General features: G+C 29.0%; 2 protein-coding genes across 6 annotated transcripts; one reads left to right on the top strand and one right to left on the bottom strand.

Moving 5' to 3' along the window:
* Positions 1-1,094: 1,094 nt before the first annotated feature.
* On the bottom strand, positions 1,095-18,890 carry LOC123263185 (protein sprint). 5 transcript variants are annotated; one of them, XM_044725742.1, is made up of 13 exons: positions 18,427-18,890; positions 12,413-12,596; positions 12,258-12,331; positions 8,006-8,132; positions 7,715-7,921; positions 6,842-7,026; positions 6,466-6,729; positions 4,766-6,432; positions 4,285-4,615; positions 3,972-4,198; positions 1,645-2,480; positions 1,355-1,550; positions 1,095-1,257 (listed from the first exon to the last, which is right to left on the bottom strand). In XM_044725742.1, the coding sequence occupies exons 2-13, from the start codon at positions 12,494-12,496 to the stop codon at positions 1,154-1,156; spliced, it is 4,302 nt and encodes a 1,433-aa protein (XP_044581677.1). In that variant the 5' UTR covers positions 12,497-12,596; positions 18,427-18,890; the 3' UTR covers positions 1,095-1,153. The 5 variants fall into 5 exon arrangements, with proteins under 5 accessions (XP_044581677.1, XP_044581674.1, XP_044581676.1 ...); XM_044725739.1 differs by having other exon boundaries at positions 4,766-6,729; XM_044725741.1 differs by having other exon boundaries at positions 4,766-6,726.
* LOC123263195 lies at positions 15,280-16,121 on the top strand. The gene is made up of 4 exons (XM_044725763.1): positions 15,280-15,517; positions 15,634-15,722; positions 15,815-15,953; positions 16,040-16,121. Exons 1-4 carry the CDS (start codon positions 15,382-15,384, stop codon positions 16,114-16,116), a joined length of 441 nt encoding a protein of 146 aa, XP_044581698.1. The 5' UTR covers positions 15,280-15,381; the 3' UTR covers positions 16,117-16,121.
* Positions 18,891-20,718: the final 1,828 nt, after the last annotated feature.

Genomic DNA, 20,718 nt, shown 5'->3' with positions numbered 1-20,718 from the left:
AAATTAAATACTATAAAACTTAATACTTCAGTTGAAAATAGAACGATGAAAGTAAAAAAAAAATTGTGATTTTTGTTTATAGTAGAAAATGTTTATTGAGCATTGTTACATATAATTATGTTACATACTGATTACAGTGATAAATAATTAACAATTTGATAATAACTTAACAGATAATAATTAATGTAGTTATAAAAATTTTTTTATTAAAAAAACTTCTTTCGTGTCCGATTGACTAGCATATTAAAAGCAAATTAATGAGTAACATCAAGTCAATTAGTATTGTCATTATACGTAAATAAAACTATTATTTCGTTTGATATAAAATAATTAACGACATTTTACAAATAAATTATTTTTTTTTTTAAATTACTGGTGTGATTTTATAACACAAAAAATCACAATTACTATAATTATTATTATTATCAAAAATTTAATGTAACAAAGGTAATAGTATAATTTCGTATTGGATAATATATAGAGAAATACATGTTTTTTTTTCGTAATTTTCAATAAATATCGTTAACTTTATCCGAAAAATGGATTGCTTATACACTTTAAGTCTAATTTCTTCTGTTTATATAATTTAATTTAAAATAGAAACAATAGTAAAAATTTAAAAGAAGATTTAAAATAATTATTTTTACGTTCAATGCAAATTTATATCACTTGCTTTTAATGTAATTTTGACACGTTAAATAAATAGTAGAATTAAAAATAAAATTAATAGATGATGATAAAATCAAAATTTTATAAAATTACCCGTTAATTTTACAATTATGGATTTTGAGATTTGAAAACTTAAAAATATCGCAGTCGTTTGATCTAAATGGGATGAATAAACAGCCATAAAATAATTTCTCTCTTAACGATTGATTATACTGCATGCTCTCCATTATGATAATTATTTATAATAATTATCTATTGTTTTGAATACAATTTGTAAATATTTATATATCTATATTTTTATAAATCGATTACATCGTTATCAAATATATCGTGTGAAAAATTAAAAAAATTTGGTCTCCAAAGTCTTAATGAAATTATGATGAATAATTTCATGCGATAAATTGCTTATTTTATTTTTGACTTTTAAAAATATGCATTTGAGCACTCGGTATCAAATACTATGTATGTTTAATTAATCAATTATTCAAGATGTCGTTTTTGGCCAAGCAATCTTGGCATCGATTCTTTTAAAAGCAAAAAGACAGTGTGATAGCTCTTGAGGACATTCATGATCTCCCAATAATGTTTCTAAAGAAAAATAAAATTTATATAAATAAATAGTATCTTAAATTTAATCAACTTAATATATTTATTTAGATTATAAATTAGTAGCATTAGTATTTACCTTCGCCTTGTACTAATTTGAATAAACCATAGTCTTGTGGATTTGTGCATCGTGTTTTATGCGCAAGTATACGGCAAATCTCTCGGGTGTTCATGTTTGGTCTGACGGGTAGTGTTCTAGTATTTAACGATCCATGAATTTCGTCTGGTACAAGTACTCGAAGAACTGAAGAGCAACATTCAGGAGTTCCACAACCCTATAAATTAATTATTTTGCATTAATAATGAGCACGTGATAACTTAACTATTAATTAATTAATTAATTAATTAATTAATTAAAATTATACTTACATTTATAGTTGACATAGTTCCCTGACTTGTCTTGAATGTTTTCAATACGTGAACAGCACTTGATAGTGTAGTTAAATAATATCCACCCTCGCCAGTAAGAAGAGACGGATGAAGTAGACCCCACATAAACTCGGCTTCTATTTCAGCATCGACCACTTTTCCACGTACCAGAACCCATACAAGTAGCGGTAATAAATCATCAGCACCTAGAGTTACGTGTTTATCGCAATTAGAATGTTTAACTGAATTAAAAATAGTCGATATGGCAGACAATAAGTTTTCCAATTTATCCAGCGGTGAATCTGATTTTTGTAAACGTTCGATGTACTTTAATATCAAATTTAAATTACTATCTGATGGTGGTATTATAGTTGGACGTACGCCTAATTCTTGTATATGTTTGTTATGAGCGTATTGAATACTGTCAGCAAGGGTATTAAGTGACCCAGTTGCACCATAATGTTCAACAAACAGTTTGTATACATGTTCACGCAGCGGACGTACCACAAGCCTCATCATTACGCCTTCAAGTATTGCATCTAAATTTAGAAATTCATTTGGTTTCAATTTAAGGCGCTCTTTTTCAACTTCTTTTTCAAATTCACGTTCTCCGTGTTTAACGAGATAATTTTTCATCCCCGACATAAATTGCCGAATATTTCTCATTACAACGTGAGGGCTTGCTTCTTTTCCTTCCATAGTACATTGGATGAAATTATCAATATTTTGTGAAAATACCGTTGTTTTATCAGCTGCTAACAACAATGCATAAGCCCTTATACTTGATCCAGTTCCACAGCCTTCACGATTTTTCAAGGCTTGAAGTCGTGGGGGAGCTATCAAAAAAATAAAGAAGATAATTATTATTATTATTGAAAAAAATAATAAAATCTATATATGCTTATCAATTTTATCTTATTTCTATTTATCTGACATAATCTATTTATGTTTTATCATTATTGGTAAATTTCAATGATTCGTTATAAATTCATTGAAATTTAAAAAAGTTGTTATCACGTACAATTATTACTAAATAAAAAAAATAGCACATTTTTGTATGCAAAATGAATAATCACTAATTTTTTTTTTTTTTTTTTTTTTTTTCCATAAATAAAATAGTATATTTTTTATATTAAAATAATAATTTTTCGAAAGTAATTTAACTCTATTAATCTTACATTTAAATACAACCGTAGTACGTTGTATTTTTCGACAAAAACAACGAAACCACAAACTTAATTTCTTGAACATTTTTTTGGTGTAAAAGGAAAATTTTTTACACTCGCTGTCGACATCCAAGAAATCATCAATCATTGTAAAATGAATAGTTCTAAAAATCACAATTACTCACAAAAAATACGCGACAAATGTTGAATTGTATTGTTATGTTTAAATAATTTAATCATTGTAAACTGTTGATATAAAATATTGTACGGTGATTAATTTACTATGAACGTATATACACTGAATGTATTGCAGTAATCTAGTACAGAGTAGTACTCGATAAGAAAGAAGTAGCAAAAGAGTGAGGGATGGAGATAAAAGATAAGCGCCTCGTGTCAAGAGGACGAGTTAAGTAATGCGAGACAAACTTGGACAATATTGAATGACAATTATCGATAATCCCACAAGTAAACCATTGTCTCGGATATATATAATCTTCATAGATACAGCTTTAGTCATTGCGCACTTCATATTTATTGTTTTCTTTTTTTTTTTCATTTATTTTAATTTTTTAATTATCTTTACTAATCACCATTATCATAAGATTGAACTATATTATACAATTATAATCTATTAATCATCATAAATCTGTCATATAGTTTATAACTCTTTCTTTCCGAGTCTATAATAAAGATTAATTAATTATTTATAATTTATAATGCTCTCACAGTACCCTCACCCGTTTTGTTGGACATCGATTCAATATTTTTTTTTAAAATCTATTTTCAGCATAGTGAAATAAGAAATAAGAAATAATAAACCATTGAAATTATAAAAAGAAACATATTTAAATCAAGATTTTTTCTATGTAATTTCACATTCAGTTATATAGACTCATTTTGTTTTATAAATATGACTGGAATAAAATTAAATCGCTCTAGTAATATTAAATTAAAACTTTCAAGCCAAAAAATAATGAAAATGGAGATAATTTTATGAAATAAGAAAATAAATAAATACAACGAAATTATCAGCTTAAAAGCATACATTGAACATGTTTAATTCAATGACCTAATTTTCTTCTCTAATAATTTTTACGCAATTTCATTAAAAAAAAAAAGCAATGAAACTATAAATATAATAATGATAAAGTTAAAACTTACATAGAAGGGGATCTAATCGTTCTTTAAAACTGGCTTTTCTTTTTATTCTTTCATGATCACTATCATCTGTATCAACGTTAGTTTCCCATTCTGATACTTCATACGTTTGATCACCTTCCCAATCTGACGGTGTTATTTCTCGATTTTTCCTATTATCAATATTACTAAGGGTCGAATTACTGTAATCATTTTGTAGTGTATCTGTTGTTTTTATTAATTCTGGGTACCTAGAAAAAAAATTATTTTGTTAACATTTTAGTAGTGTAATTTTATAGTTATATTATATAAAATATATAAGATGCATTTAAATTACCGTTGGTAAATGATACTCTGAACGGTGAGTGAGTTAGATCCATCATCTTTATTACAACTATCTCGTGGAAATTGTCGTAATAAAATATCAGTCATAAATTCAGGACTTTCCTCAGAGTCAGTTTCATTTTCCGTCTTAACAACATCACTTGTATTATCACTTCCAACGCTGTTTCCATTAACATTTAGCTTTGGGCTTTTCTGTTTACTTTGACTACGGTCACTTTCACTACTATATTTATCCTTCTTTTCGTCTTCATTATCATTCTCTTTCTCTCCCGATCCTCCTTTACGTTCAATTTCACTGCCGCCTGTATCATCTCCTTCATTTCCTGTTATTAATAAAATCAATATCATCAAAACTAATTTAATAAAAATCTATCAAAATAAATTAAATTAATAAATTATATTACTAAAGTGAATATAGACGACGGGTATATTTTAGTAGGTATTATAGATAAAATAAAATGAAATAAAATTACCAATAAATTCCCAGCTTGAGTCAACTGTCCAGGAAGTATCATTTGAGATTTTAGGTCTAACTTTAGGTGGTTGAACTGGTTTAGCACGAGGATAAATTTTTTTATTTTCTTTACCACCAAGACGATTTGAAGTAAGATTATCTACGGAAGACGATATAAGAGGTATTTTATCTTCAGTTTCTTCAGATTCAGTCCAATCAATAGGATGTATTTGATTGGTGTGATTACCACTTGGCATCTGAAACCATCCAGGTTCACTGTGACGATATTTACTTATTATACCACTATTATTACGATTTTTTCTTCTTGGTACAAGTGGTTGAATTTGTTGTATAGCATCCGCGGGTTCTGCATAAAATGGGCTACTCTGTTTAGATTCAGGAGTCATTGGGCTATTACTCTCAGACTTGGTAAACATCAAAGCTAGTTTATTTTTAACCGGAGTTATGGCAGTGACGTTTGGACTATTTAAAGAATTGGCGCTACAAACTCTTGATAAAAGATCTGGACGTCTTAGTATTCCTCCAATATCTTCGGGTGAAGCTGAACCTCTTGGACTTTTTGAACACGATTCAGCAATTGGTTTAAAACTACTAAATTCAGGACTGGCTATCTCCATATAACTCAATTTTTCTCGTGACCGTGATGATCGATCATTGCGCAATAGCATCACACGGTCTGTACCAGCAAAAGGGTCTTTAATTAAATTTTCAGTAGGTTGACATGGACTTAGAGTATGCTCACTACGGTCATGCGGTGACCAACTAGAATTAGATCTGTCAGTAGTATTCCAAATATCTTCATAGTCAGAAATTTTATCAGCTGGTGAACTACGGCAGTAAGATTCAAGTATATCTGACTCTTGATAGTGTTGAGAATTTTTCCTCGCTTCACGATCACGACGTCTACGCGATTTTGACGTTGTGCTTGATGGAGTTGTAGGTGATAAGAGATTCGGCGTTTTTCTTCCATTAGAGACTAGTTTTGAAGTTGGTGATAATAATGTTGGTGTGCTAGGTGATAAGGTAGATCTACTTGTAAAATTAGATGAAAATGATTTGTTAGATGTTATACTTTGTGGGCTTAACATTGTTAAACTTTTGTCTGATGAAGTTACTAATTGTTGAAATGAATCAGTCGTACCAATTTGATTAACATTTAATGAAATTACTGTAGTTGTAGTTGTAACAGTAACATTGCTATTTTGACATTGACTTGCTCCTGGTTTAGCCCAACGTGGTGGCGGTGTAGGTGGAGTTTTAATACTATTTACTTGTATAGTACTGTGTATAGTACCACCTTGTAGACTATCAAATCCAACATTACGTGTATCTCCTGATTGACTGTTTGGTGAATTAGCATTTATAATATTATTTGAATTATTTTTAATAAAATTTTGTGACTCGTTGTTGCTTTTAGATTCAGTAGGTATAAGTACATTACTCTCGACATTATGGACGACCGGTGAACGACAGCGAACACTTTGAACGAGATTAGGTGACACTAATTTTTGACTGGGTTTTTCACATGGCAAGATAACAATATTTTCAGTTCGGTCTTTTTTGTCATCAAGAGGCTCATTGAATCTCTTTAAGTTGAGAGTATTTGGCGGAGTTGGTCGTGGCAGTCTCGGCTGTTGTGATGTAACAAATGTACCAGTAGTTGCAGCTTTTATTGAATGACATGAATCCTGTGATGTAATTGGAATAAGATTAAGTATTATACTTTTGTCTCTAGACGATATTAAATTGTTGTCATCGTGTGTTATTGTCTCATTTCCGACATTAAAACTCCCTAAACTCGAGGCATTACTACTACTACCACCGCTTTCCGGTGGTTTTGGATTTGCCATAGGGTATCTCCAAAACTCCTGACCCAATAGGGCCAGTGACGACAGCTGCTGTCTATTTTTAGCCTCACGCATTGCTCGGGGTAACGTTAATTGGACAGGTAACTCGTCGCTGCTTGACAAAATAAAACAAATATTTTTATTTTTAAATAATATAGACAATTGAAATTTTATTATTTCTCTTTACTAAACTGTCAATCAAAATTGATTGTTCTTTAAATACTCACCAACACTGAGAATAGTGAGCTATGAGAGAGGGAATATTATCAAATCGATTGTCACTAGTTTCTAAGCTCAGTTTACCCTTATTTGCTTGAATTAAATAGTGTTCAATATACGGCCCTTTTCCTGCGGGTAACCTCACTGACAGTGCCATTGTATCGTTTTGACTTGACTGTCGTACCACAAAATTCTAAAAATATATTATAAAATATTATTAATATACTCTGATGGATATTTTTTCTTTGTTGATTATTAATTAACAGTTTGATGAACTGATTAAATATAAAAATGGTCGATAAAAAAAAATTGCTATTTATAAAATTTTAAAGAGGTCATTAGTAAAGAAAAGTATATATAAAAAAAAGTTTCAATTTTTTTTAAGATATTTATAAATTAATTAATAATTAATAATTAATAATAATAATAATAATTATAATAATAATGATAATAATAATAATAATAATAAAGACGTCAGAAATTTTTAACTATAAAAACTCTTTTTTTACTAAGACAGCGAAAAGAAAATTAAATCTGTTAATTTTAAAAATAAGGTTGTTATTAAAACTTGGCGAAAATAACAAGTTAATGATTTACATGGTAAAAACTTTCGAGTATTAGGTCAGATTTACAGTTATTAATTTAAAAAGTTGATGATTTTAAAGGAACTTCAATCACTGTTATTATTTTTGAATTTCCGCAATTAGTTTTTTACTCAAATTACTGAAGTAATGACATCCTAAAGAAGCATGCTTTACTAATGAGTCACTTAGATAAAATTTTTTTAATATATAATGCCAATCTACTTTTTTTCTTACATTTTCTAATACGAAAAATAAATAAATATGAAGATAAAAAACTCTTTTACATTAAATACTAACCCCTTCTTCTTTGCCTTGCAATAGATGAAAGGCACCAGCTCTTTGTATCCCCGGAAGAAACCATATAGGATGCGAACGTATGAGTCGTTCTATAAGAGTAATATCACAAGCTACTTCACTCCCCGAATCTGAAGGTGATGCAGATGATTCTGCAGCCGATGTACCATGAGCCGAGGATTCTCCTTCTGATGAAAGTGACTCCGAGCTCTAAAATAGATAAATAAATAAACAAATATTTAAATGAATCAGATAAAAATATAATAGATAATTTTCATCTAATAAATAACTGACCTGGACATGATGTAAGTGAGCGAGCTGGTGTTGCATGAGTGGGTTCGGGGGAGGTGTGTCCGGTGAGCCATCAACTTCACTGACCGTTCCATGCTGCTGTAAATACGGTTCCAGGAAGACATCACTCCTAAAAAAAAAAATTTTTTTTTATTGTTATTAAAAATTATTTAAAGTTTAACAACTTGAAAGATGACGGTAAATGCCGGTAGTCTACTGGTGTGTCTATTAGGGACATAAAAGGCGAGATAAAGAAAAACGAGATAACGATAACGAGAATGAGAGAGACAAAGTGATAGTATGGATGGCTTCCCTGTCTTTGTACGGGGGTTGCTATGGCAATTGGAGGTTCTCAACACGTGCTCGGTATTTTCTCATTTCCCTTGCTGCTATACTACTGCTGCTGTTCCTATTCAACCACCTACAACCGGCTTTTTTATTCGCATTATTTTCAATGGGTTTTTCTACGAGCTTTAAATTTTAAAGCTTTCGCCAATTTCACCCGGAAATAAATAAATTTAATATGTACTTGAATGATCATACGTTTGGATTAACTCCACTCACATAAAATTAGTATTTAGTTATTGGAGCAAGAAGAACAGGAGTAGCGAAATCGAAGCCGAATAACGTCGCTTGAATTTCACGATGGGAGTCAGAGCGAGACAAGATTAAGTTACCATCTCATACACTCCAATTTACTAGACTACACGAGACATGAGTTTTAGACTCGATTATTTCATTATACCATCTCTAGTATACTTATACAGTCGTCATAATATTTTAAACGTAAAAATTAAGTTAAAAAAGTATGAAATACGTTAATCATTCATTTTATGTTACCTTCTGATAGATATTTCAGCGTATCGACCTCGTGTCGCTGAACTTTGTGCATTTCTCTCGTGCGTTGGGCTTGTGTAGAATGTCAAAACACCACCATTGATATTTGTCAAAAATGGTGGCAACATTTTCTTCTTTGTTATTTATTAATTAATTAATTAATTGAATTTGCTTATTTTATTTGTTAAATATTTGTTTTTTTTATATCTTCACATTATAATGCATTTTGTCATTTTTAATACTGGGTGCAGCGCTTAATGCTTGTTAAACATAATAAATATATTATCAGTAATTTATATATGGTCGCTTTGGTTTAATGCACAACTCAAGAGAACAACATTACGCAACGTTATCATATTTAAATAAATATCGATGCGTGACAGTGAACTTAATAAAGATGTTTAAGTAATATCAATTTCTGTTTATGTCAATTAAGCAGTATGTATTTTTTTTTTTTTTTTTTTTTTTATATTTATAGTCTATTTTATCATTTTATTTGCAAGACAAATAGTCAATGTATGTAAATGTGTAATATTCATTTAATATATATTATTACACATATATAATAATGTATGGACAATTGCACACACAATGACTAGTACAATGTTTTGTTATTATGCCTTAGCAACCGTCGAGGACAACAAAATTAATCGCAGAATCTCGAGGACTAGAATTCTTTAGTAAACCTTTGACACAATTTTTTATTTTTTTTTCACTCAATATTATTTTTATTTATAACATTTACTGAGTTAATTAAAGTCTTCGGTAAACCCACTGACACACTTGTTCACTCTCTAATGCAAAGAAATTACTATCGTATCCGTTCGATCCATTCTGCAGCAGGACAATTAAAAATAAGTTATTTCTTCTATAAATAATTATTGTCTCAAAATAATAAATTAATAATAAAAATATGTCATCAACAATTTTTATATTTATAATAAATATTTGATTACAATATAAAAAACTAATTATTAACAAGAGCGAGGAAAAAAAAAAAAAATAAAGTTAGCTAGAGCACTAGGAAGAGAACGATTCTAGACACCGGTCGACGGCGCACTGACTAGCGTCCAAGGCGTCGGTGACGACGAGGGTGACGTAGGGGGCGTCGCGACGCTCTGTGCACTTTTACTTGAACCCACACACTCCCACAATCCAAGCTCTGTGATATCAACCTAACCGTGTAGTGCGTTGAGCAATCTACTCCAGTGTGAGTATAAGTACATAGTGGTAAGTATAGTAAAGCAAAGCGGCATTTTTAATCTTTCATCTTTACTTTGCGTTTCGTCTGAAAAGCATCTACGATTCCAAGTCTCACAATCACGCGTCAAGGTTTGGGGTCAAAGTCTCCCGCAAATTCAACAGTTTTAATAGATGTTTGTAGTATAATATGAATACACATATTCACATATATATATTTTTATTTTCTTCCGAAGCTAAGAAGTATAAGTAGACTATATTATCAAGTGGGTAGACATGTGGCTGCTTTTGACGTTTTGATTCACTGTCGTATACAACTGACAGTGCGCTACTTAAATACCCATTTATATATATTTAATTACCACATGGATAAAAAATATATACAGCTTGATAAAACATTTGCCTTGACATAAAATCAATATATTTCTATTAAACAATAACTTTATATTTTTTATGACTTTCTTCATCAGTTGGTTGTTTCCGTTGATCGATTAATATAATATAGTTTTCGGCTAGACATATAATTTATCAGGTCACTTTAATCACTTATCTGTTCTATTATTTTATTTGTTTGGATTTGAAAAAATTGATTTAGGAACGTAATAAGTAATAAGCTTTATGATTGAGGTCTTTTCATTAAATCTGTACTCAGAGGCAATTGATATGATTTGTTGCTGCTGGTAAGCTCACAATCAAAGTACTGTGAAGTGCGATAATCATAATAATAATTCAAAATGATGATAATAATAATAATAAAGTCACAGCATGTCGGCAAGTGTACCGTATCGCGCGATTGGTAGAAAAAATTACACCCGCGAGAGACAAGATGAGAAAATTAAAAAAAAAATAATGTTTTTAATATTATAATGGACGTGGCGAAAGTTTAAGACATTGTATATTTATATAGATGTAAAAGAATACTATAAAGTGAAATGATGTTTCACCAACGCTTCTTAATACTTGTATCGTTCTCATCAGCGATTCTGGCAAGGAAAATTCTTGTCCTTTCTATATTTAGAGCTCATATTTCGTTGGTTGGCATTCTACTTATACTTTAGCGAGGGCAAACTCGTACAGCACCGTGTACTATATAACGTTGATACATGTATATGAAAAAGGGGAACACAGAATGAAAATGCTTCGCGAGCCTATTTGACAGTATAAATTTTTTTTATTCTCTTGTTCTTGCTTGTTTTCGTTCCCATTTTTACTCATCTGCGGCACTATTTTTGTTTTTATTTACTTTTTCTTCAACAATATTTTATTATTTACTTGGATTTTTTTTCCTCTTTACGATCACCCGTAGAAAAAGTAAAAGTCAACAGTTTCATAACTCTGATTTTTCACATGATCAGACGTCGACAGTAGTGTCGACAACAACAACCAAGAGGATATGAACCATACCAGCAACAGGGTTGAGAGTTTTAGTTTGACCCCTCCGAACCATTTTCAGAGGGAAACACCCCATGCACTAGCTGGTGGCTGGTGGCTGGTAGCTGGCAGCCATTGTCTGGCACCCACTTTTACCTCATCCTCTTTACTTGGTGATATTGTATAGTCTGTCAGCGGGTAAGCTTTTATCTTTTCGCAAGCGTTGCCGTAATACTTTTCTTTATGCACCTACAAAGTTACACATACATAAATGTATACAGTACTTATATCTATATCTATATAAAGTACATATAATCCCTAAACAAAAATAAAAAAAAATATATTTTAAAGTAAGAAAGTAAGTGAGCAAGATGGATTGAAATGAATATGACAATCTTCTTGTGCACCTGCTCACTTAACCGAAAATAAAAAAAAAAAAGCTAGCTTCGAGGCAATGAAAGTAAAGCCAAGCGAATCAATTCAATTTTTCAGAGGATCATGACCCTTGAATTTTTATATATTTCATTTTACGCTTCCCCATTCTATTTATTATTACTTGTGTGATTTTATTTATTAAATTCAATTTTTTACTCAATAATTCACCGTGATATTTACTGTTGGCACGTGTCACTGAGGAGGTTGTATTGGTTGTTCCTGTTTATTTATGCGTAATCGTTAACATGGTGTCCGCGTGACTTGAAACGACAGCTGGCCGTACGGTTTGCTTAATAAAACATTTGTTCCTCGTTCTCTCTCTTTTGGTTCGAATTATTCAGTTTTAATTTTCTAAATTATGGATCGATGCACGTTAACTCGATCGTGCTGTGTACATAAATATTTAACGTACCTTTGATAATTGTCGGTCGGACTACACAATTCATTCAACATGCAGTCCAAATCGTTGGCGAGTGAATTGAGTAACTGAAATAAAAAAATTTATTTAGACAAATAATTATATAGTATTTTATTAATATTTTACTTCGAGATCAATTAAGTACTTACGAGTAAGTAGCTTGATGCATTACTGCTAGTTGATTCTCGCTTTTTCTGATTATGAGACACACAGTCCCTACTGAATGACATCATCCAGTTCGCATGTTAGTCACCGTTTCCTAACTACTATTTGTATTTTAAGTGAAGTTGAACATCCCACTCTTCTCAGCAATCCGATTCAACAACTTCATTCCTGTAATCCCATAAATAAACTTTACTATAATGCTTTATTGTCTCAAGCTTTGGCAATTTAGATTTTATTTATTACTTTCAAACTTTCATTAATTATTATTGTTATGAATATTGGGAGCAAAAGTTTTATTAGGTTAACACTTATGATAAATAATCTTCATAAAATATATAAAAATAAATAGAAACTAATAAATTTATTTATGTGTATATCCTAAATAAATTGAAAATGCGTAATATGCAATATAAAAAAAATTATTAGGTAACAATTTGTAATAAATTATTTTTAGTACTTATTAATTACATTGTTTTTATTTCTGCAGTTTTGATTTTTTAGGAAAGTTCTTTTTCAATAGCGTTCGGGCTTGAACCCCGGTCCTTCAAGTCACATTCTTGCAACTTTTACTTATCGTTCTTATCAACCTACATAAATTCTTCTATATTATTTTTTTAATAACCGTTAAGATATATCATTTTTATGCAATACTCAGGAACATAGTTATTTATAGAAGTATTTTTTATGTTACGTATTTTGATGTTCTATTGATTGTTTTTATTGATGTCAGCTCTAAACATCAATCTAAAATCTATAAATTCTATGAAATTTTTTTATACATATATCGGCGAATTAATAAAAAAATAATTGTTAGAAATAATAACAGATAGATGAAAAATCAGTTATTAGAAGCAAACAAAACACTATAAGGAAAAAAGAAAAAGGGAAAAATTACATTATATTATGTAATGTGACGGTTCTTATAAAAAACTGGAAAAATTACAGTTTCAGATTGTAAGAATTACATTACAAAATGTAAATATGACATTGAAAGTTGTGAAAATTAAAATTCAAAGTTTGAATATAAAAAATTTGATTTCGAACCGCAATTTCTCTAGTTTTAAAAAAGTTTGGAAAATCCAAAATGACTCATAATGCTCATTTAGTTATGAAATATTAATAAAATAAAGAATGTGAAAAAATAGTATATTGTGTGACTAGGGATGAAACAAAACGATTTTAGACCAGGGTGAAGTTGCTTACCCGAGCGAAGCGAGGGCTGGCATCACTCGGTCCGAAATCGTTTTTCATCCCGCGTCACACATTATATTTTTCATATAAGTTGCATTAAAAATGCTAGTTTCAATGTCTGGAGCCAACCAGAACTATATAGTTTCAGACGAATAGCGAAAATACCATTTTCTGCCCTCCAGGCGGAAAGTGGCAACTTTCGGCCCGCTGCGCTAAACGAAATTGCCGCTTTCCGCCTCTGTCGGACAGAAAAATAGTATACAAACCTATGGCAGGAAAATAATAAATATCTCAGATCACATATATGTCGACCTCGGCTTCGCCTCGGGCAACATATATGTGTTCTGAGACATTTCTCATTTTCTTGCCACAGGTGTGTAATATACTATTTATTATAAAACTTATAATAATATAGAAAGTAATAGTTTATTTTTTATCAAACATTATTCGTAAATTAAATAGTTTTCTTTTGTCATTCTTATTTATGCTTAATAACAAAATTATAATATGTCAGTACAGTTAACGGTTAGAGTGACAATTATAAAGGTATAAAATAAACAAACAATTGATAGGATTGAAAATAAAGCTGCAACTTCATCTCGCGGGCAGAAAATCGTCATTTTCTGTCCGCCGGGAAGAAATGATTGATTCCTGCCCGGCACAGTCGCATTAGTCTGAAATTGTCTAGTTTCGGTTGGCTCAACAGGCATTGAAACTCGCATTTTCAATGCAGGATATATGAAAAATATATATAACAGCTAAAATGGCACGATAATGCGCAAGTGCCTCTAATGGAATAAATATACACAACTGTATATAGATATACAGTCTTCTGGTTTTTGTTTTATTTTATTAATTGTACATAAACGACACTGAATTACCTAGCCATTTGCATTCGGTGACCTACAATTCTTTCAAAGAATTAAAAAAAAAAAAAATTCAACTCAATTAATGCATTTTTTCGCAAGTTACTGTGTTTCCGGAGTTTCATACATGACGGACAGGAAAATTTTTTGACCTATTTTGATGTTTTTTTCCGTTTCTATTACAGTAAATCAATTTTTGAAAAGTGTCAAAATAATCTCTATTAAATTATCTTGACAATGGTATGCAATATATCTTGATTCCGTGAACTAACAAGACTATAATAATGAAAATAGTCGCAGAAATGAGACGAAAAAAATTTCGATTTTAAAGCATTCTCTGATGTTTCGCATCATGAGTCGTGCAATTGAAGCCACACTTATTATTATTTATAATGTAATTTTTCTTTCTTTCTTTTTTCCGTGTAACTTCTTGAACTAATATAAAATAAATAATAAATAATAAATACTAAATAATAAATAATAATAATAATAATAAATAAATAGAGCTGTACTTATATAACTAAGCTGACGTTTATTATTTTTAAGGAAATATACAAGATTTCAAAAAATGATAAATTTTTATAATTGATAATTTTTATTATTGCAGTTACGTAATAATAAAAATAATCTAATGACATTAAGTTAGATAAAAACAAATAAACAAAAATAACGATTGTAAAGAGAATAAAACAATAACGTAACATTTATATCAAAAGTAATTATCAAGGAAATACTTCCTGTCATGTAAAAAATCATCTAAAAGACATGAAATAATTATCATCTGCTGGTGAATAAGTTGATATAAATATAAGGCGTAAGTCGATTCGATTTAATTCATCATTAGTTTACTCAGAGTCAGTTTTTTGTCGTAATAAGTTAATATTGATAAAACAAAAATGAAATACTTCGCACTAGTTTTTGTAGGATTACTTTTCACGTTTTCCACCGGTGTATTAGGAGAACAAGAGGATTGTCCGCTTAAAAAAGCTATTCAAGCAAGTATCGAAGCATGCAAAGATACACTTACAGACGGTAAGTGCGTTTTAAAAAATCGAACAATAAAATATCAAATGAATTAATTTTTTTACAATTCTGCTAAATACTAGTATCCTTTTTTTCGATACTATGATTATTTCTTACTTATTTAGAAAGTATAAATCTCTTGAAGGAGGATGAGGGTGCTGATAACGAGGAAATACGATGTTTCAAAGCTTGTATATTGAAAGACAGTGGAATAGTAAGGAAACAATGCATTAATTTTTATAATATTTTATTATTTAATAAATTTAAATGTCTATATTTGATAAAATTTTTTTTTACTTGATACAGATGGAAGATGGTAAAATACAGGTGGAGAAAGTTAAATCAGCACTCAATGAAGCTGTTGAAAAAGCCGAAGAAAACAAGGATAAGCTTGAAGAAATGGTTAAAGCTATAATTGAAGCTACTGAAATGTGTGCTGAAGAAGGTAAATAAAATTTTTTAATTAAAAGTATTTGCATAAAGTATCGCTTAAAAAAAAAAAATTTGTTTTTTGTTGTCTTCTTAATAAAGCTGGAAAAGCTGAAAATGAATGTGAAAAAGCACACCTGTTCATCGCATGCCTTAAGGATGATGAAAATCAAGAATAAAATGGGAAAAAATTAATTACGGATATTGTGAATAAAAATAAAAAAAATTAAATCGATTGCTACCGGATTTTACGCACATATGTACTTAATTAAATATTCAAATTAAATATTATTTTTATTGCCACGTCAACAAATGCTTTATTTTTTATTTCAAATATTTATATCTTTTAATAATATATCATGTGATTTATCTAGAAGCTTCAAAGTGACAAATACTGGTATCTCTGTTACGAATTTTTCTATACCTAAATAATAGATTTCAATCATAAAAATCTCAACTTCCATTTATCTCCATCACAAAAATATATTTATATATTCTATCATATCTCTAATACCAGGTATGTATTTTTTTTTTTATTTTTTCAATCTTCTTACCAAGTTATATTTCCGTCAAAATAACTTTTTCATTATTTTCATTGTATGAATAAGGTAGTTAATTTTCTAAACTACGAATATTGGAGCTTAAATAATAATTATAATTATCAGTTATTGACTTAATACAACTACCTGTAAGCTTATTTATAAATTTTACCGATAAGAGAGATTATTAATATACAGGGTTATCTATATATAAAAGAGCAATGCACTCCTTTAGAGCAATGACAATGTATATATATATATATATCATATATACGTACAGAGCATCTACTGTCGTAGTCTCAGCAGCAGCATCCGAATCGATTTTAAGCGCATGGGACACCATAGGCGTGGACCATCGGATGTTGTTGCCGCAAAGCTCTACTCTATACATATATACACGTATAAATTCTCGCCTGAATCAAAACCTCAAGTTTAATTTATTCCAATTTATTCCTCATACAACACAATGGACGATACTTGTGATCCTAACAATGAGTTTACTCTTCACACTTGATACATTAGTTGACTTGTTAGCAATTTAAACAACAAACTCGTGTAAACTTTAAAACCATTGTCTCAATATATTATCCTATCTATCATGAATATGCAATTTTTCTTTTATTTGCGTCTACAAATACAGCATAATATACACCATTATTATTGTAATACGTTTACTCTACTGTATACATTTGTAAAAACACGTACGTAGTAACAATATTGAAAGAAAGAGGAAGGGAAATCCATGGTCAATCCAAGTGCTGACCAAATACGACCAATTGCGTGGGTTTTTAATACTTTTATTTTATTTTTCAATTTTTTTACTGCACCTACACGAGTTTTAAACGAAACCAAACGGGTTTTAAGAGTATACATGTAAAGTCGATCCCACTTGATGTACCGAATGAGTATCGTATTGGTCCAGTATAAAAACAGCAAACTGTATGTTCGATATAACAACCGTTCACTTTCGCTAAATAATTAAATTAATTGGCGCATTCATCACAAGGACTTTTTTAAATAAGTTTTATTGTTATGCTCCAATCAATCATGATGCATCAACCCATCATTAAGCCTTTTCTTTTTATATCAAACTTTACGTTTAAATTATCATAAATCTTACCGATCACTATCATTTGATAAATATTTAGCGACATGCATTTTTCATTTTTTTTTTTATTATTATAATTTATTCAACTTCTTTTGAATAAGCTTGATGCCGGATATTTTTTTAGAGTATTTACTTTTTTATTCTTTCATTCTTCATCTTTCCATTCTACATAAGTTTCATTGTTATTATTCCTTCGACTGTGCTTTTATTCTTTTCCTTCAATAATTTTTATTATTATTATTATTACTTTTTATTACTACTTTAAGTAATTTTAAATGCGTGCGCATATTTGCTCAATATGGCGTATTTAAAGTCTAAATACAAAAAGGTATCTTCTGTATATTTATAAGGCTATAATTTTATTTATAGAATTTATATAGAAGTTAAAAAAATAAATTCTTGCTTGTATAGAATGCAGTAAATTAAGACTATTTGGGTCTCATAATACTTTGTAAATACCAAGAGATGTATACTTTTTGTATTAATATGAGATCTTAAGGTTAATGGAGCTAATGAAAAAGAATTGTCGCAATTGCATAAAGAATTCAGAAGATGTGTATACTTACATGGTACATATACGTATGAATACACGATATGAGATCGTGACTCAGAGACTATATTATCTGACAAGATGCACACATGGGTACTAAGAATTTTTTTTTTTTAATATAACGCGTGAATCAACAGCTTCATGATCTTCAAAACTATAAATATCTTTTTTATTTATGAGTTTTAGATTATTCTTATTCTTAATTATTATTGTATCTTTTGCAAAAATAACAATTTATTAATATTAGAAAACCATTTTATGGAAATAGACTAAAGAAAAAAATAAAACTTACCCTTTTATTCTAGAAGTTGCATTATAAAATCCAATGTAAAAAAACTTTGATTGGTATTTTTCAAGACACAAAGATAAATGCACTTTATTGACATAAGTAGTAAAGATTATGATTAAATAATATGGAAATTATAACATTGATGGACTTGTACTTAAAAGTCAAATTCGTCACGGTTTTGGTCCGTTACAATCGACAGGAAGTATAAATTTCCGGCTCGAAAAACAAAAATAAAGACAACTAACAAAAGACTGTAGGCACACTAAACACTTGATAGTAGTAGCTGTTCTTTATCACAAAAAAAAATAAGGTAAAACGTAAAAGAGTATAAAAAACATAAAGATTTATATGTAGAGAGACACACTGTAACTCATCACCTGTTGCTCCTTTCTCTCATTTATGAGATTGACAAAGACAACATGAGCGAACGTATATACAAGACACAAGTAGAGATATCAAATGAAATGGAATGCGCGTGGAAGTACACGCGAAACCAGCGGCGCGGGGACTCTCAATACCGCCGCCATATTAAACGCCATCTTGCGGAATAAAATTCAAACTTTGAGCGGTTAATTTGAAACTTTATTACATGTTTTGCTACTTCCCAAGCAGCACAAAAATTTTTTTGATGATGTTTTATTTAATTTAAGTTGACAATTATAAATGTCTTACTTCTTGTAAGAAGGAGTTTTTTACGCGTGAATAGGCATGTCCTAAATAAAATCTCCCAAAAAGTCAACATTTTATTTTGTGACGTTTAAGTTTTATCAATATATTATGTTTTAAACCAATATCTTTTATTTATTGAGAGAAAACTTGATTTTTTAAATTATTTTACATCTTTAAAAAGAAAGAATGAAAATTGAGTCATCCTTAAATTTTCTCATTATATTTTTAACTTTGAGATGATATTAAAATTTTTCACAGTTAATTATTTTTTTGTGTAATGAAGACATTTATTTTTATTTATTAATCCAGAAAATATTACAGATAATCAAATATAATATAATATAATAAATGACATATCTGTCCTATAGAGATGCATAACATCTGTTCATAGGACTGATAAATAGGACATTGATAAATATTATTTTTATCTGTTGTAAATATTTAAAAAAATGTAAGTTCAAGCGTTACAAAAAGAAATGTTAGCAAAAAAAATATGTGCTGCTTGAGAGATTATATTACTTTAATTATTTATAAAAAAAATTTAAGTTTAGAATAGATATTTATACAATAATAAAAAAAAGTTTTTTCCTACAGAACTATAATATGTTCTAGACTTGCATAACGTCTAATTGGTAGTATATTTTTCAGGTAGCATTTTAATGATTACGTAAATATCCTGATGAATATGCATTTATTAAGAAGTTGAGATGAAATCACTTCAAATATTGATAATTTAAATTTATTATTTTATATGTTTTAAATAATAAGTAAACTGTGGACTACAGAGCGCTTTCATATTTTATATCTGATAAAGACAATAATAGTGAATAGAATAAAAATAAAGAATATCTTTTTCATTATTCTTGTAAGTAATTAATCATTAATTGTGAGTAATATATAACAGCATCTTTTGAAAATTATATTTTCAACATTCCTCAATAATAAACCTACTTAGTCAACTTTAGACCAAGTTTTCAGAAAATTAAATTAAAATCGGTCAATTTGTTTAAAAAATGTTGTTTATAATTTTCTAAGTAATTGTAATGATGTTATAATATTTAAAGGAGTTTTTAAGGAACTTAAGACTTCAATCTGATGAAATAATAATTAATTTTAAAATCGATCAAATAATCGTTTAATTTTTATTTACAAGGAAACAATTTTTTTTAGCTTGATAAAAATTATCATTTTTAATAAAGTTGATTTGAAAACTACATTTAAACAATTAAGTGTTTTTTTTTTACGGGAAACTTTGGTAGATAGAGCCATAGATGCTTATAATTATTGTAAATTAAAATTTTTATAAAATTTACAATCTATAAGAAAATAAATTTAGTTACAGACATATAATTTATTCGCAAAGATAAAATAAGAGAAAAAAACGAATGACAAATATTTGATCCTTCAATTACAATTTCAGTCACCATATGATACTTTCGATTTCTCCTGCATATTTAATGAGAATATTTTTATACTCGAAGGTCAGTGAGAAACCCTTTTTTTTATATCAATGACTTATAACAATGTAAGAAAATATAAAAAAATAGATATTTTTAAACTATAAGATAAATATTATATAACAGACAATAATACGTGCGAAGACGATTTATAACTAGTGTTTTAATA

This window comes from Cotesia glomerata, linkage group LG4 (genome assembly GCF_020080835.1).
Source record: "Cotesia glomerata isolate CgM1 linkage group LG4, MPM_Cglom_v2.3, whole genome shotgun sequence".
Lineage (NCBI taxonomy): Eukaryota > Metazoa > Arthropoda > Insecta > Hymenoptera > Braconidae > Cotesia > Cotesia glomerata.
Note: the sequence above shows the minus strand (reverse complement) of the source record. Positions and strands in the feature narration are given on the sequence as shown.

Excerpts from the sequence above, each read along its gene's own strand:
- LOC123263195 (XM_044725763.1), top strand. The coding sequence starts at position 15,382 with ATGAAATACTTCGCACTAGTTTTTGTAGGATTACTTTTCACGTTTTCC. Across the intron at positions 15,723-15,814 it reads TATTGAAAGACAGTGGAATA|ATGGAAGATGGTAAAATACA; the intron begins GTAAGGAAACAA and ends TACTTGATACAG. Across the intron at positions 15,954-16,039 it reads TGAAATGTGTGCTGAAGAAG|CTGGAAAAGCTGAAAATGAA; the intron begins GTAAATAAAATT and ends TTCTTAATAAAG.
- LOC123263185 (XM_044725739.1), bottom strand. The coding sequence starts at position 12,496 with ATGATGTCATTCAGTAGGGACTGTGTGTCTCATAATCAGAAAAAGCGA. Across the intron at positions 6,730-6,841 it reads GCTCACTATTCTCAGTGTTG|CAGCGACGAGTTACCTGTCC; the intron begins GTGAGTATTTAA and ends TATTTTGTCAAG. Across the intron at positions 4,616-4,765 it reads CTCAAGCTGGGAATTTATTG|GAAATGAAGGAGATGATACA; the intron begins GTAATTTTATTT and ends TATTAATAACAG.